Genomic DNA, 14,634 nt, shown 5'->3' with positions numbered 1-14,634 from the left:
GGGTTGGACACATGTTAACCACCACCAGACGAAGCGTCTGGTGGAAGTAACCACTTGCGATGGATTCCCCAACCGTCCGAAGTCTCCGCTGAGCGAAACCCCGCCAGCGGAACTTCTCCCTTGTCATCTTCCAAGTGGCGAAGTCTCCGTTGAGCGACACCCCGCCAGCGGAACTTCTCCCTTGTCATCTTCCAAGTGGCGAAGTCTCCGCTGAGCGACACCCCGCCAGCGGAACTTCTCCCTTGTCATTTTCTAAGTGACGAAGTCTCCGCTGAGCGACACCCCGCCAGCGGAACTTCTCCCTTGTCATTTTCTAAGTGACGAAGTCTCCGCTGAGCGACACCCCGCCAGCGGAACTTCTCCCTTGTCATTTTCTAAGTGACGAAGTCTCCGCTGAGCGACACCCCGCCAGCGGAACTTCTCCCTTGTCATTTTCCAAATGACGAAGTCTCCGCTGAGCGACACCCCGCCAGCGGAACTTCTCCCTTGTCATTTTCCAAGTGACGAAGTCTCCGCTGAGCGACACCCCGCCAGCGGAACTTCTCCCTTGTCATTTTCCAAGTGACGAAGTCTCCGCTGAGCGAAACCCCGCCAGCGGAACTTCTCCCTTGACATCTTGCAAGCGGGGCATCTTCCGCTACACACCTCTAGCGGAGCCCCTTATCATCTTGCAGGCCGCGTACTTTGTTCAGCGCAGTATCGCTCAATAAAATACCGTCAGGCACGTCTACTGGACGCTGCTTCCTGCTCCAATCAGCGGGGGACTTCCGCCAGCGGCGGATCCCGAGGCCACGCCTCACTCTGACAACGACCGCCACGCGGCGTTACCGTCAGACGGTCCCTACGAGACACGGGGACTTGTGTCAACAGTCTACGACGGCCCTGATCAGGCACGTTGACCCCCGTCACTTGGGTGCTAAAGATTGGGCTCGCTACCCAACACCCTCTGCTCCGCGCAGCTCCCCCTCAACAAACAATTTACAGACCATCCGGAGGTCTATCTTAGCCGGGGAGTGGGGGACTCCCTGGGGGGCCTAGCAGAGGCCCACCCGAAAGGGTATAAAGCGTTTGCTCAGTAAAATCCATGGTTGACAACGCACTGACGCTAATTATGCTCTTGCAAGCCTAGCGGAAGAAAACGCTTCGAACCGCCGAACAACTCCCCAACCAAGATTGCCCTCCTTGACTGGGGAATTGGGGGACTTGTACATACTTGTACATTTGCAAGCATAATTAGCTATAATGGGCCACGCTCATTCGACCGCCAAAGGTACTAATTCCAACCAAAGGAATGACATGCAAACACACCGCCAGGCGGGCTACAACCTCGGCGGCGGATCACCCCCAGATCACCGCCAACGCGCCGCCACGCGCCGCGCCAAGGTAGCATCAGAAGCTCCCAGAGCTGGGGACTGAAGCACATCAGTCCCACATCGAAAACAAAGAGAAGATCAACCGCTTCCTCACCTATAAAAGGTTCTCTCCTCTCTCCTCATTAATTACGCATTCAATACTTACCTACTGTTACTTTGTCAACATAAATACATTGACTAACTTAGGCATCGGAGAGTTGAAGACCGCCCAGCGCGGTCTCCCTCTGACGCCCTTTGTATTTTACTTGACAGGTAGCGGAGGCTTTGAGAACGTCACAAGTATCGATCCGCCCTCCGGATCAGCGTTAACAAAGGTTCAGCTACCGCCGAACTTTTAGACATTAACATCCCCAGGCTATCTCCAAAAACTGAGCTTCGTTTATTGCGGCAATGCTCCCGAAACTAACATAGATAACAGATTTTGGTGCTTGAGTGTTTAGCCATGAAATGCAGCTCCGGTCTTGTGATAATAAGCTATTTGCAGAAGTGGTTGCTGGGACACACTTGTGAAATGGACCTATTGGGAAAACTGGAATGTGAAATTTCTTGCGAATTGTGGCCAGTGCATCTTGTTCAAGGTCTTCAAAAGTGTTAAAGATATATCCATATGAGTCCTTGGTTTCATATGTAATGAAGCGTACTAGTTTATAAAATCTCTCTGGGTCGGAACTGTGGATCATCGGAAGATCTTTAACTTTGACAGGTGAAAGCTCTGTCACCGTCTCTTCCAGTCGAGAGTCTAGTGTCAAAAATAGAAATTAGGAAATCATAAGGATTCCTAAGTAAGCGGTAGACAAGCTCAAGCAATATAATGGAAAGATTTTTAATCTACATTTTGCCCTTTTAACAAGAAACTTGAAACCTGTACCTTGCTTTGGAATGTAACCCTTTTCCCGCAGGAGTGGAAATGCAGAATAGACAGCAATGGAAGAAGCACCACTGGTCCTTAGCAGAATCCATGGGAGCATAAGGCTCTCAGCAACAGACTGAGTGAAGTCAAAGAGTGGGTCACAGATCAAGCAAGCAACAGGCTCCTCCGTTACACTAGACAACAAGGTGGCCAAGCATTCCCGGAAAGGTTCACTGCACTTTGCGTTGAGATGAGAAAGAAGAAGGAGAAGATCCTCTTCAGCAGCCTCGCTTTCAGATAAGTCATCTGAGATTGAGTGGAAGGTGAACTGTGGATGGGTTGAAGGGTTGAGAGAGTTGAAGTTTGTATGGATGATTGTTATGGAGAAGCCTTTGAAGTGTAGAATGTTGGCCAGCTCAAGCATAGGGTTTATATGGCCTTGCAAGGGAAATGGGAAGAGTATCAACCTTCGGCCTTTCCTCTGCTCCATTCGAAGTTTACAAGGACTCATGGACTGTGTTTGCTTAATACTTTAGGCCTCTTTGGTCTCTAGCCTATATAGTTTATTGTATTGTATCTAATTTTGTGCCTGGTTAGGTTAGGAATCTTTATAGTATATACACTGTCATTTCTGAAGGGCAACCTAGCCAACAACCTTTCTGATGAATCTTGATCTTATTGTTGGTTACATGCAGTTATCACAAAAAAATAAAGTCGAAGATGGACCATCATTTATGAGGAACATAATGAAAGGCAACCATATACTAAGAAATTTTGCAGTGAAGGCATGCATGTTACAAAGAGAGAAGAAGGAATGTGCTATTGATTGGAATTGTACAGTCGGGTTGCATGTTCATAGCCAAACAATTGAGCAACCACTATTGGTTATTCACCAATCTTTTCGGTGTTTATCAGTTGAGCTAGCGCTTGCAGTCCCTCCCAGTCAATTTCATCCATCTATACGCGCGTTAAATGTGACTCACAATTCCAAGGTGAAGTTAATTCCGTTGAATCGACAACTTTATTGAGTTCGAAAGGTGAATGTTGGTTGGTGGGTGAAAGGATTTAGTTCCCCCTTCAGCAAGTTAGTTTGTTAAGCTATTGTTTTCAGCCTCGTCATTGAGCATTTGTGTTGTTCATGCTCTTACATATTTTACTGTTACTCAGTGAGTTATAAACTGCTGAGATGTTGTAGGGTCTATTTGGCTTCTGCATTCATAATTTCATACAATGCATTATTGATGGTGGCAACCAATCTAATTAATAAAATTCAGTATATAATATGACTTGAGATCGTAATTGATGGTTGTGGTACTACTGAACTAAGCTGTGGCTGTATCTTTGAGCTCTTGATCAGCTGCGTTCTTACAAAGTTGGTGAGAGGTGATAACATTTCTGCCATGAATCTATAAGCTTAAAGCTTGAGGAAGAAGAAGATGAACTCACCGAGAGAAAAGAGAGCTTCAGACAAAAATATCTGAGAGTTTTTCCAATTAATGAAGTGGTACTAATTATTACAATGCAAGAGCTATTTATAGTAGTAGAGAAATAAAAACGAAACAAAGAGAACTAGCTATTACAGCCTGTAAGTACACATCAGCAACAGGTCACCACTACATGTATTACAGCTGGACAGCATCTTATTGGCTAACTGATTCACGTTGACGTTTACGTTGACTTGCTTTGCTAACACCTCCCCTCAATCTCAGCGGGAGATAACACACTGAGATTGGTACAATGCTGCTTAAACGCAGGACTATGAAGATCTTTGGTGAAAACATCAGCAGTTTGGCTCTCTGTGGGTACATATTGGAGGAGAAGATCTTGCCTTTGAACTCTCTCTCAGACAAAATGAAAATCATTATCAAGATGTTTAATCCTTGAGTGGAAGACTGGATTTGAGCATAGAGCAAGAGCAGAAAGGTTGTCACATTTCAACAAAGGTGGAGCAGGAATCCTGATTTGCAGATCACATAGAATGTGTCTCATCCATGAAATCTCTGCAGCAGTATTAGCAAGAGCTCTGTACTCAGCCTCAGTTGAGCTTCTAGAGACAGATCCTTGTTTCTTGGATTGCCATGAGACAGGACAATGTCCAAGATAAACAATAAAGCCTGTAGTTGATCTTCTCTGATTAATGTCCCCAGCCCAATCAGCATCACAAAAGGCATTGATATAAGCAACACTATTACCATACTTGTAAAATAGCCCTTTAGTCAAGGTGCCTTGCAAATATCTCAAGATTCTCTTAACAGAAGCATAATGCACATCAGTTGGAGAAGACATGAATTGACACACAGTGTTTACAGCATAAGCTATATCTGGCCTGGTAAATGTCAAGTATTGTAATGCACCAACAATGCTCCTCTAGAGAGTAGGGTTTGACAGAGGTGTACCTTCATTTTTGAAAAGCTGCAGATGAGGCAAACATGGAGTGTTACATTCTCTGCAAGTTTCTAAACCAGCTTTGGCTATCAACTCCTTTGCATATTTCTCCTGTGACAAGAAGATACCCTTGTCATTGTACTGAATATTGATTCCCAGAAAATAAGACAAAGGCCCAAGATCTTTCATGTCAAACACATCATTGAGCTCAGATACAACAGTTGATACACCATTTTTGTCAGAACCAGTAATAACAATGTCATCAACATAGAGTAACAATGCAATTATTCCATTACTCGTGATCTTAACAAATAAGCTCGGATCAGAATGAGAAAACTTGAATCCCAAGGCAGGAAGAAAATTAGTGAATTTCTCATTCCAAGCTCTTGGTGCCTGCTTCAAACCATATAGAGATTTCTTGAACAAACACACATGGTTGGGATGAACTGGATCAACAAAACCCTGAGGCTGATGCATGTATACTTCTTCTTTAAGATCACCATGCAGAAAGGCATTCTTAACATCAAGTTGCCTTAATTCCCAGTTATACATTGCAGCTAGAGAAATAATAATTCTTACTGTACTATGCCTTACAACTGGACTAAAGGTTTCATCATAGTCCAGACCTTTTTCTTGACTGTATCCCTGAGCAACCAATCTTGCTTTATATCGTGAAACACTTCCATCAGGATTTTTCTTGATTTTATACACCCATTTACTCCCAACAATATTTTTATCTTCTGGGAATGGAACCAGTTGCCATGTACCTTGTTTATTCAATGCATCCATCTCTTCATTCATAGCAATATTCCATTCAGGCCTGCCAACAGCAGCTTTAAAGCTTTTTGGCTCAACAGGATCATGAATGTCCATAACAGCACTGAGGCCACTAAAGTAAGACAATTCATCAAGTAAATTGTGTTGAACAACACAGGAATAAGCACAAAACTCATCAAACGATTTCTTCTTGACTATTCCATTCTTGGCCCTAGTCATCATGGAATGATTGTTGTATGCAAGTGCAGGATCAACAATAAACTGCAACTCTTGAGAAAACACTTGACCACTATCTTGTACAGCATCATTTTCAACAGACTGAGATGAATCACTAAAAATACCCTCTTCAGAGCTATCATTTCTATTCCCATCACTGGTACCACTGTCATTGTCATTCATATCACCTCCATTGTCACCTCCATTGTCAACCACAATATCACTACGAGAAGAAGAAGATGAACCAGATATAGGTATAGTAGTCTGAACCCCCTCATCAGCCAAGGCTAGGATACCAGCAGTGTTACGTCCCGAACCCAAATTTACCCGTTTACTAGTCATTTGGACGGTAAACGACAACTACTTTCACTTTTATTGTCGTTTCGGTACTTTTAGGGGGCCCTAAAAGTTGACTTTTTATTCGGGTCAAAATTTGAGAAAATGTTCTTCATGAAAGTTGTAGGGGACGTTAAACCGAGCGCGTGCATACGTGGTACGTAAAAATCGGAGTTCGTATGCGAAAGTTATAAGCGAAAAGGTAAAAGTTACTGTTCATGGTAAGTAGTAAAAATTTGAAAAGTTACTGTGGAGGCCGGTAATTTTTCTTTTTTCTCCCTCTCTCCTCCTCCCCGCGTTTTTCTCTCTCTCTCCTCGTCGCTCTGCAACTTCGGCCACTTTCCTTTTCCGGCCACCTGGCCGTGCACGGAGGGTACCGGCGGACTCGTCTCCGCTCCCTCTAGGCGCCTGTGGTGGTGTTTTGCGGTGGCTCGGCCCGAGGAGCTTGGATTTGAGCCGTGAAGTTCACTGTAGCAATTTGGAGTTTCGTCGATTTCCGGCGATTCCGGCCGTCTCCGGCCACCAAACCGGCGTCGAAGGTTCGGTTTTTGCCAAGGATCATTTTCCCCCTAACCTTGAGCCATGATTTGCAGTGTAGAGGAAGAATCGACGATTGGAAGATTACGGTCACTATTCACAATTTGAGTTCAAGCTTCTCCTTAATTGTTGAGGTACTTCCGCTCATTTTCTGACTTGGTCACAGTTGAAAGAATTATTGGGTCCGTTGAGTAGGTGCTGCTGCCAAAGTTTGGTGGCCATCGGAGCTGGTGGCGGTGGCGGCGGCGCCGCCACTGTGGGCGGCGGTAGCGGCGGCTAGGGTAGCTTTTTAATTTCATTTTCTGGCTAGTTAAATTCTATAATTATCATAGAGCTTGTATGTGAAGTTTGGTGAATTTTGGAGGAGTTTGGAATTGTTTGTGAATTTCCGAAGTTTGAAGTTTTGTGATGGAATTGTGGGAAATCCGGCCGTTGGATTTCCCTCGTTTTCATTGTGGAATATGTAGATTGAGGAATTGGTGTTGTGGAAGAGATTTGGGTGGAATTTGAGAAGTATTGGAGATAGAGATTTTCGGGTTTCGTTTAGGTTCGTATTTATTTTATCAGATTGCCGTTTACGGAAATATAATTGTGTACAGGGCAATGTTGCGAGCTACGGCTAGATGAAGGGACTCGTTTGCGTGGTCGCCAACTAGTACTGTGAGTGGACGTTTGTTTTTAAATAATGATGCATGCGTTTATTTTCTTGAATTAATGCTTTACCTAATTAATATATTACTTTCGAGCATACGAATGGATTTCGGAAATTTATTTCGATTTATCACGTGGATTTGCTTTCAATAATGATTTTCATGAAGTAATTATGATTTATTCCGGTTATGAATTTCGGTTATTAATTTGTTATGCTCGGATTCGAATTTATAATTGATGTTGAATTTCGACGAATTATTTTTCCGAGGTGATTTCCGGAATTAATTATATTTCTATTCGTGGTTTTGAGATTTCTGGAAAGCTTTTCGAAATGGGATTTCGATGCAGTTATTCCTTATTTATCTATCGACTTTCGGTTTTGGCATTGGGAATGCCTTGTTGATGATCTAATTATTTTCTTAGCGTGTGGGACACGCTGTCGATTTATACGACGTTTTACGAGAATTTCCGGGTACGGTTGGGAATCGTACCCGCGTTTTTCTTTATTTGTGGGACATGGGGAAGCCTTATGGATTTATTGGTTTTGAATAGTTTTTACCCACCATACCTGGGTCGTCATATTTATTGCTAGCTAGCCTATTAGTACTCCTCCCTGCTTACTATGTGTTTGTGGGTGAGTAAGAGCAGAGCATGGGATGCTCCAGAGTGTGGGACACTCCGACCCGAGCCTGGGAGGCTCCCTTCTTTCGTATGGTGAAACTTCTTCCCCATATTTTATCGTTGCTTGACTAGCGGGGCTAGTCTGATTTTCACTGTAGCCAGCGGGGCTGGTCTTATCTTTTTGAGAAACGAGATTTCGGTTTTACGATATAGTTTTCGAATGTCGTGACTAGCGAGGCTAGTTGATTTATCGTTCTGGAATTCTTGGATTTAAAGCTAAATGTGTTTTTCTAATTGCTGCATGCATCGGTTTTTATTGAAATAAATGTGGGAAAGTATGAAATCCTTTTTCTTTTAAATTGTTTATTTTTGTCCACTCACGCTAACGTTTTTCGTCTACTTTCCCCTGGGCCTTTCGGTTTCTAATGCCCAGTTTGCAGGAGTTATTAGTTGAGGTCGGGCGTACATGGATCGAGGCATAGTTGACGAATAGCTTCCGCACTTCTTTGTTTGGCTCTGATCTATTGTGGGTTACTATTTTGGGTGTCCACTTTAGGGGTGACTCGACCAGTTCTCGGTAGAGTTATCTCTAAGGTGGGCCCCGCAGGGCCACCTCGGATTTCAGGGTGAAATTCGGGGCGAGTCCTGTCAAGCAGAAGGCTGAGAGACAAATGGAAGAACAACTTGGAGCTGATCAGAAGAGAGGACAGGCATCATATGTGGGGAAAGATGGGAAGAACTAACAGGGACAGAGGACACAGGAAAAGAACAAGAGGAAGAATGGGATGGTGAGGCAGGAGAAGGAGAAGGAAGTACACTAGAAGAGTGAAATGGAAACACTGACTCACATGAATAACATGTCTACACATCCAAAGCTTGTTTTTGTCAATGCTGTAGCAGAAAACACCCTTGTATCCCAAGGCATATCCCAAAAATACACATCTAGTTGTCCGAGAATCAAGCTTGTCATTGCAGTATGGTCTAAGAAAAGGATAACATGCAGAACCAAAAATCCTGAGATGACCAAGATCAGGTGCAGAACCAAAGAGTTGGATATATGGAGAGGACATATGCAAAGAGACACAGGGCATTCTATTAATGAGAAATGCAGAATGAGCAACAGCATGAAACCAGAATTGTTTAGGCAGGTGAGCTGCAGACATAAGAGTAATACAAGTCTCAACAATGTGTCGATTCTTTCTTTCTGCTACCCCATTTTGTTGGGGGGTATGAGGACAAGTGATAAAGTGTACAATGCCTTTATGATCAAGAAAATTCTTAACGGCTTTACTGTTATATTCACCCCCACCATCAGTTTGCAGAGAAATAATATTGTGCTTGAACTGAGTAAACACAAAACTGTAGAACTTGACAAATGTGGCAAAAGTATCAGATTTATTGATCAGTGGATAAATCCACACAAATCTGGTACAATCATCTATGAAGGTTACATAGTATTTGAAACCCTCAATAGACAAACAATGAGCAGGACCCCAAAGATCTGAGTGTACCTTTTGAAAAGGAGTAACTGACTTTGAGATAGACTCAGTGAAAGGTAATCTATGCATTTTGCCACTAAGACAATGAGAACACATATGAGAAGTTCTGTCATTATTAAACTTGACTTGAGACAAAGACAACATTTTAGACACTACATCTAAAGAAGGATGCCCAAGCCTGTGATGCCAAAGAGAGCATTTGACAGCAGCTCCAACAAATGCAGTATGAACAGATTGAGATGGTGGTGTGAGCTTTGCTGTTTTGAAAAGGAAAAGACCTTCCCCATTACTCTTTCCTCTGTAAAGGAGAGCTTTTGATGCCTTGTCCTGCACACAGATGTCAATATCATCCATGGTAATGAAGCAATGATTATCCTTGCATAGCTTATTAAAAGAAAGCAGATTAACTGCTAAACTAGGAACATGAAGCACAGTGTTTAGCTGAAAAGTATGCTTTGCAGGTGTAATTTGGCCAGAGCCAATATGCTTAACATACAGACCTTCTCCATTACCAATTGTAATGGTGTTGTTGGAGGCAAAAGGATGAGCAATAGATAGGTTTCTCAAGTCAGATGTCATGTGATGAGTTGCACCAGTATCACCAATCCACACCTCAGCATTGTTAGAGCTAGATGAGTTTGAAGAACTTGCACCAGTACAACCAGTGTGAGCAGTCATAGCAGTGAGGGAAGCTGGAGGTTCAGAGCCTTGATAGGCATAGTTGCTTCGGTGATGGCAGTTAAGTGCAACATGTCCCTTCAGTCCACAAAATTGACACACCACCACAGATAGAGAAGGATGATCAGGTGGGATATCCCCTCTATAGAAACAGTTAATAGCAGTGTGTCCCTTCTTGCTGCAAATTTGACATTCTGGAGAAGCACCAACATTGGTTCTATACTCAAATCCTTGAGTATTAGCAAGATTCTGAAAGCATTTGCTAGAAATGTGACCCTTTTTGTGACAAATGTGACACTCAATTTTCTGATAGCAGTTACTCTCAGTATGTCCTCTCTTTCCACAAATTTGACACTCAACTCCACTATAATTCTTGAATCCTCCACCACTTGGATTGTTGTGTTGAGAGAATGTGCCATTGTTGTTCCAGGTCTGAGACTTAGAATTGTTATCACTCCACAGTGCTTTTCCCTTGTCTCCATTGTAAGAACCTGATGCTCCAGAAAAGTGTGAGCTATTGTTGCTTCTATAGGATGACCCTTTTGCAGACATAGATATATGAGGCACAAGCTGTGACTCAATATCTCTTTCAGCAGCCAGTAATTGAGCTCTGAAATCTTTCAGTGAAATTGGAGTGTCTCTTGCCCTGATGACAGTCTTTATCATTGCATATTCATCTGACAGACCATTCAGTGTAACAACCACAATATCCTCATCAACAAGTGTTACTCCAACAGAGCTCAGTTGATCTCTTGCATGCTTAATGCGTTGAAGATACTTGTCAATAGTATCTGCTCCTTTCTTGATAGTTTGAAGATCAGTTTTGAGCTGTATGATGTTAGCTCTAGAAACAGTAGAGAACCTCTCAAGTAATGCAAGCCAAGCCTCATGTGAGGACTTACTGCCAACAATAATTTCCATGATATCATCATCAAGAGTAGCCATTAGAAGACCAAGAAGAGCTTTAGAGCAACTCCAACAGCTTCCCCATATTTTGATTTTTCTCTACTTTAGGGAAAAATGAGCATCTTTTGCTCCAACAGATTCCCTATAAATATCCCTATTTTAAGGAAAGTGAGGAAAGAGAAAACCAAATTCCCTATATTTACAGCAATCTCTAAAAATTTAAGAAGGAATATGGAGATTTTAGAGATTGCTGTAAAATAGGGAATCTGTTGGAGTTGGAGAAGAAAAAGATGCTAAAGCTTTGACTTTTGCTTCCCTATTATACAAAAATTATAGGGAAGCTGTTGGAGTTGCTCTTATCTGTTTTCTTCCACAGTTTATAGGCCATAGTAATCTCACTAGTGATTTCACCTTCCTCAGTGAGAGCAAAATGAGGAGGACAAGGGTATGAGCCATCAAAGTATCCAAAAAGATCATTACCCTCAAGCACAGCTTGAAACTGAAAGCTCCACTTCACAAAATTGTTTTCACTCAATCGAACAGTTATTGTGCTAAGCAGAGAGTTGATCTCAGATTGTGACATGGCCATAGCTTCAGAGATTATTCCAAAATAACAGGTTATACAACTTTTATCAAAGATTTTGCTCACAATAACACGGTTATGTTATCACTCTATTATGCTATCACAGATCTTCAACAAACTTGAAGTTATTATCATCAATTCCACAGTTCAAGAGGATCATCAACATCTCAACAGATTATATACTATTATCAACAATTTTCCACAGATCGAAGTAGTGAATAGCTATAATCAGCTTCAGATCTCAACCAAACATTAACATATTGAGAGTCACAAAATTAGAGAAAGGAATAAGCTCACCAGTAGGTGCCATTACTAAGAACAAGTAGCTGATGAAGTATGAAAGCTTGAAACGTAGAAACAACGTAGAAATCACAGATCTAGGGTTTCACCTGACGAAGCACACATGAGCTTAAATGCGGAAGCGAGAAGAGGATCGATTACAACTACTGGTATAGAATAACATGTAGAATCAAGAGCCAAAGCTTTGATACCATGATAACATTTCTGCCATGAATCTATAAGCTTAAAGCTTGAGGAAGAAGAAGATGAACTCACCGAGAGAAAAGAGAGCTTCAGACAAAAATATCTGAGAGTTTTTCCAATTAATGAAGTGGTACTAATTATTACAATGCAAGAGCTATTTATAGTAGTAGAGAAATAAAAACGAAGCAAAGAGAACTAGCTATTACAGCCTGTAAGTACACATCAGCACATCAGCAACAGGTCACCACTACATGTATTACAGCTGGACAGCATCTTATTGGCTAACTGATTCACGTTGACGTTTACGTTGACTTGCTTTGCTAACAAGAGGAATCCCATTTTTACTTTTGAAAAGGGAAATTAGAATGAATTTTTGGTTTGTGTACAAATTAGGGATGAATTTCATCCTATTGTAGTCGAAATTTTCATTCATCGTCCAGTCTAGTTCATTTTACACAAAATTTCAAAATATTATTGATACTTTGTAGGTAGTTTGTTGCCCCAAAAGTGGGGCTGTTGACAGTTATTGGGTACTCTAATTAAGTTGGAGGACTCGGCCCATTGATGGGTTATAAAATGAGTTGGTACTCTAATAAATCGTGCCAGAACTAAATTAACGAGGTGGGTCATCGATCAGCATACTAGGAAAAAATGGATGCGTCTTTCAATTGCTTTTCTTTTTCAAGTATTTTATTTCTATCATTTAGTTAATTAGCATTCAAGGCGATCCGGCCCAAGATTTTGGATATAACGATCGTTTCTAATTGTCATGATTTCTATAGAAATTGGTAACTATCTTAAATTTAATAGCACCGGTTGAAATGTTTATAGATAATCAAAACCGTTTGAACCAATACAATAATATTAGTGTGCTATAGTATAATCCCCTCGCTCTTGGGCTTCTTTTCCTTTTGGGCTGCAGGCTTGAGCCTTGTTTAAGTAGTGCGCTCGCCTTCTTCATATTCGCGACTTTTCGAGAACCATCTCTCTGGAACCTCCTTGGCCAGACAAGACCAGACACTTCAGGAAGAGACGAAGAATCCTTGATTAATTAGGTCATTACGAAACTGCCCTCATCTTCTTCCTATATATATATATCTCCTCTCCTCACTCCCCAAAACCAAGAATCAAGTTTTCCAAAGCAATCACAAGTAGTACTACTACTCACAACTTACGCACAAAGCTGATATATACACAATGTCTCTCATTCCGGGAAGCTTTTTCGGCAACGGTCGACGGAGCAACATCTTCGACCCGTTCTCGCTCGACATCTGGGACCCGTTCCAGGACTTCCCCTTGATCAACTCCCGCTCAGCTCCACGCTCGGAGACGGCGGCGGTGGCGAACACGCGCATAGACTGGAAGGAGACGCCGGAGGCGCATGTGTTCAAGGCGGACCTGCCGGGGCTGAAAAAGGAGGAGGTGAAGGTGGAGGTGGATGAAGGGAAGGTGCTGCAGATCAGCGGCGAGAGGAAAGTGGAGAAGGAGGACAAGAGCGACAAGTGGCACAGGGTGGAGAGGAGCAGCGGTAAGTTCTTGAGGAGGTTCAGGCTGCCGGAGAATGCTAAGGTGGAGCAGGTGAAGGCGGCGATGGAGAATGGGGTGCTTACTGTCACTGTGCCAAAGGTGGAGGTCAAGAAGCCTGATGTGAAGGCCATTCAGATTTCTGACTAGACGACTAAGATGACCGGCTTTTTCAGAATGGGGTGAAATGGTTATGGAATAAAGGTTGAGGGGTGTGTGTGTGGTGTCTGTAAGAGGTTATGTAATGGAATTTGCTTACGTATAATGTAATGCTTTGTTGGGTTTTTGGTCGTTTGGATTTTTCAATGTATAATGTATTAACGCTAATAATATAAAATTCAGTTTTTAACAAATGTGATTGTTTCAACCAAAAGTTGAAGTTTTTTTTTCTTTTTTGAAAAAAAATAAATTAGAATTTTAAGCTCTTGGAAACAACCGAAGCTAAACAAAATTGTAAGCTCTTGAAGAAACTTTTCAAGGATTTAAGCAAAACAAAATTGATCTAATGTAACACAAAAGTAAAATAAGAATTTAACCATAAGGGTGTCATTGTAGTAGTCTTCCTAACTCCAACTAGAAAGTAGGAATGAGCGTGTGAAGAGTAGATCGCCTAATTCTAAAATAATGAATGATGTTAGCAAGCCACTTTTATTTAGATTAATCTAGCCTAGGCCACAAAACCTTAAAGCCCAAAATCTCCCCACCCCATCTGTAGAGGTTGCAATTTGCAAAGCACCTAACATCTTGATTGTAATCGACAACCGTCATGAAACAACGATAACTCCTCAATAAAGATGAAACATATTAAGATTTTACGATCAATTCTCAAAAATACTTACAATGCTACAATGTAGGAGAAACCACCACTTTGTTTCACCCCTGAAATCTATGAGAACCCATAGATTCCTCTAATTTTACTTGAATTTATGAATTATATTCAAATTGTTGGACAATGTGTCCAATTAATACAAATGGCAAAGAAAGAAAGAAAGAAAAACAAACAAAAACGGAAATGGACCGCGTCCAATAAACACAGAGCCGAAATCGAATCCGACCCGTGTTTCTACCGCGTTTCATCCCCCAAAAAAAAAAACCGAATCGGATGACTCTTAACGGGTAAGGCACAGAAGCGCGTCCTTTCAATAATGTCAACGATATTTTCCCACACCATAAAAAACTATATAACGCGCAACATATCTCCCATTCTATTTCATT

General features: G+C 42.0%; 2 protein-coding genes and 1 long non-coding RNA gene across 3 annotated transcripts; 2 read left to right on the top strand and 1 right to left on the bottom strand.

Annotated features, from left to right (window-relative positions):
* Positions 1-1,714: 1,714 nt before the first annotated feature.
* On the bottom strand, positions 1,715-2,778 carry LOC133716882 (UDP-glycosyltransferase 76F1-like). Its single transcript, XM_062143526.1, has 2 exons — positions 2,242-2,778; positions 1,715-2,112 (listed from the first exon to the last, which is right to left on the bottom strand). The coding sequence occupies exons 1-2, from the start codon at positions 2,732-2,734 to the stop codon at positions 1,715-1,717; spliced, it is 891 nt and encodes a 296-aa protein (XP_061999510.1). The 5' UTR covers positions 2,735-2,778.
* Positions 2,779-6,229: 3,451 nt separating this feature from the next.
* LOC133713616 (uncharacterized) lies at positions 6,230-8,993 on the top strand. The gene is made up of 3 exons (XR_009848153.1): positions 6,230-6,608; positions 7,074-7,134; positions 8,180-8,993. It is a non-coding gene; the product is annotated as an uncharacterized LOC133713616 (long non-coding RNA).
* A 4,007-nt stretch (positions 8,994-13,000) lies between these two features.
* Positions 13,001-13,772, top strand: LOC133713758 (17.8 kDa class I heat shock protein-like). The gene has a single exon (XM_062139788.1). The coding sequence runs from the start codon at positions 13,093-13,095 to the stop codon at positions 13,567-13,569; it is 477 nt and encodes a 158-aa protein (XP_061995772.1). The 5' UTR covers positions 13,001-13,092; the 3' UTR covers positions 13,570-13,772.
* The last annotated feature ends 862 nt before the right edge of the window (positions 13,773-14,634 follow it).

This window comes from Rosa rugosa, chromosome 6 (genome assembly GCF_958449725.1).
Source record: "Rosa rugosa chromosome 6, drRosRugo1.1, whole genome shotgun sequence".
Classification (NCBI taxonomy): Eukaryota; Viridiplantae; Streptophyta; class Magnoliopsida; order Rosales; family Rosaceae; genus Rosa; species Rosa rugosa.
Note: the sequence above shows the minus strand (reverse complement) of the source record. Positions and strands in the feature narration are given on the sequence as shown.

Bases quoted from the DNA above. Each gene is read 5' to 3' on its own strand.
- LOC133713758 (XM_062139788.1), top strand. From the start codon at position 13,093: ATGTCTCTCATTCCGGGAAGCTTTTTCGGCAACGGTCGACGGAGCAAC.
- LOC133716882 (XM_062143526.1), bottom strand. From the start codon at position 2,734: ATGAGTCCTTGTAAACTTCGAATGGAGCAGAGGAAAGGCCGAAGGTTG. The intron at 2,113-2,241 runs GTACAGGTTTCA...TTTTGACACTAG, and splicing joins GGGTTACATTCCAAAGCAAG to ACTCTCGACTGGAAGAGACG.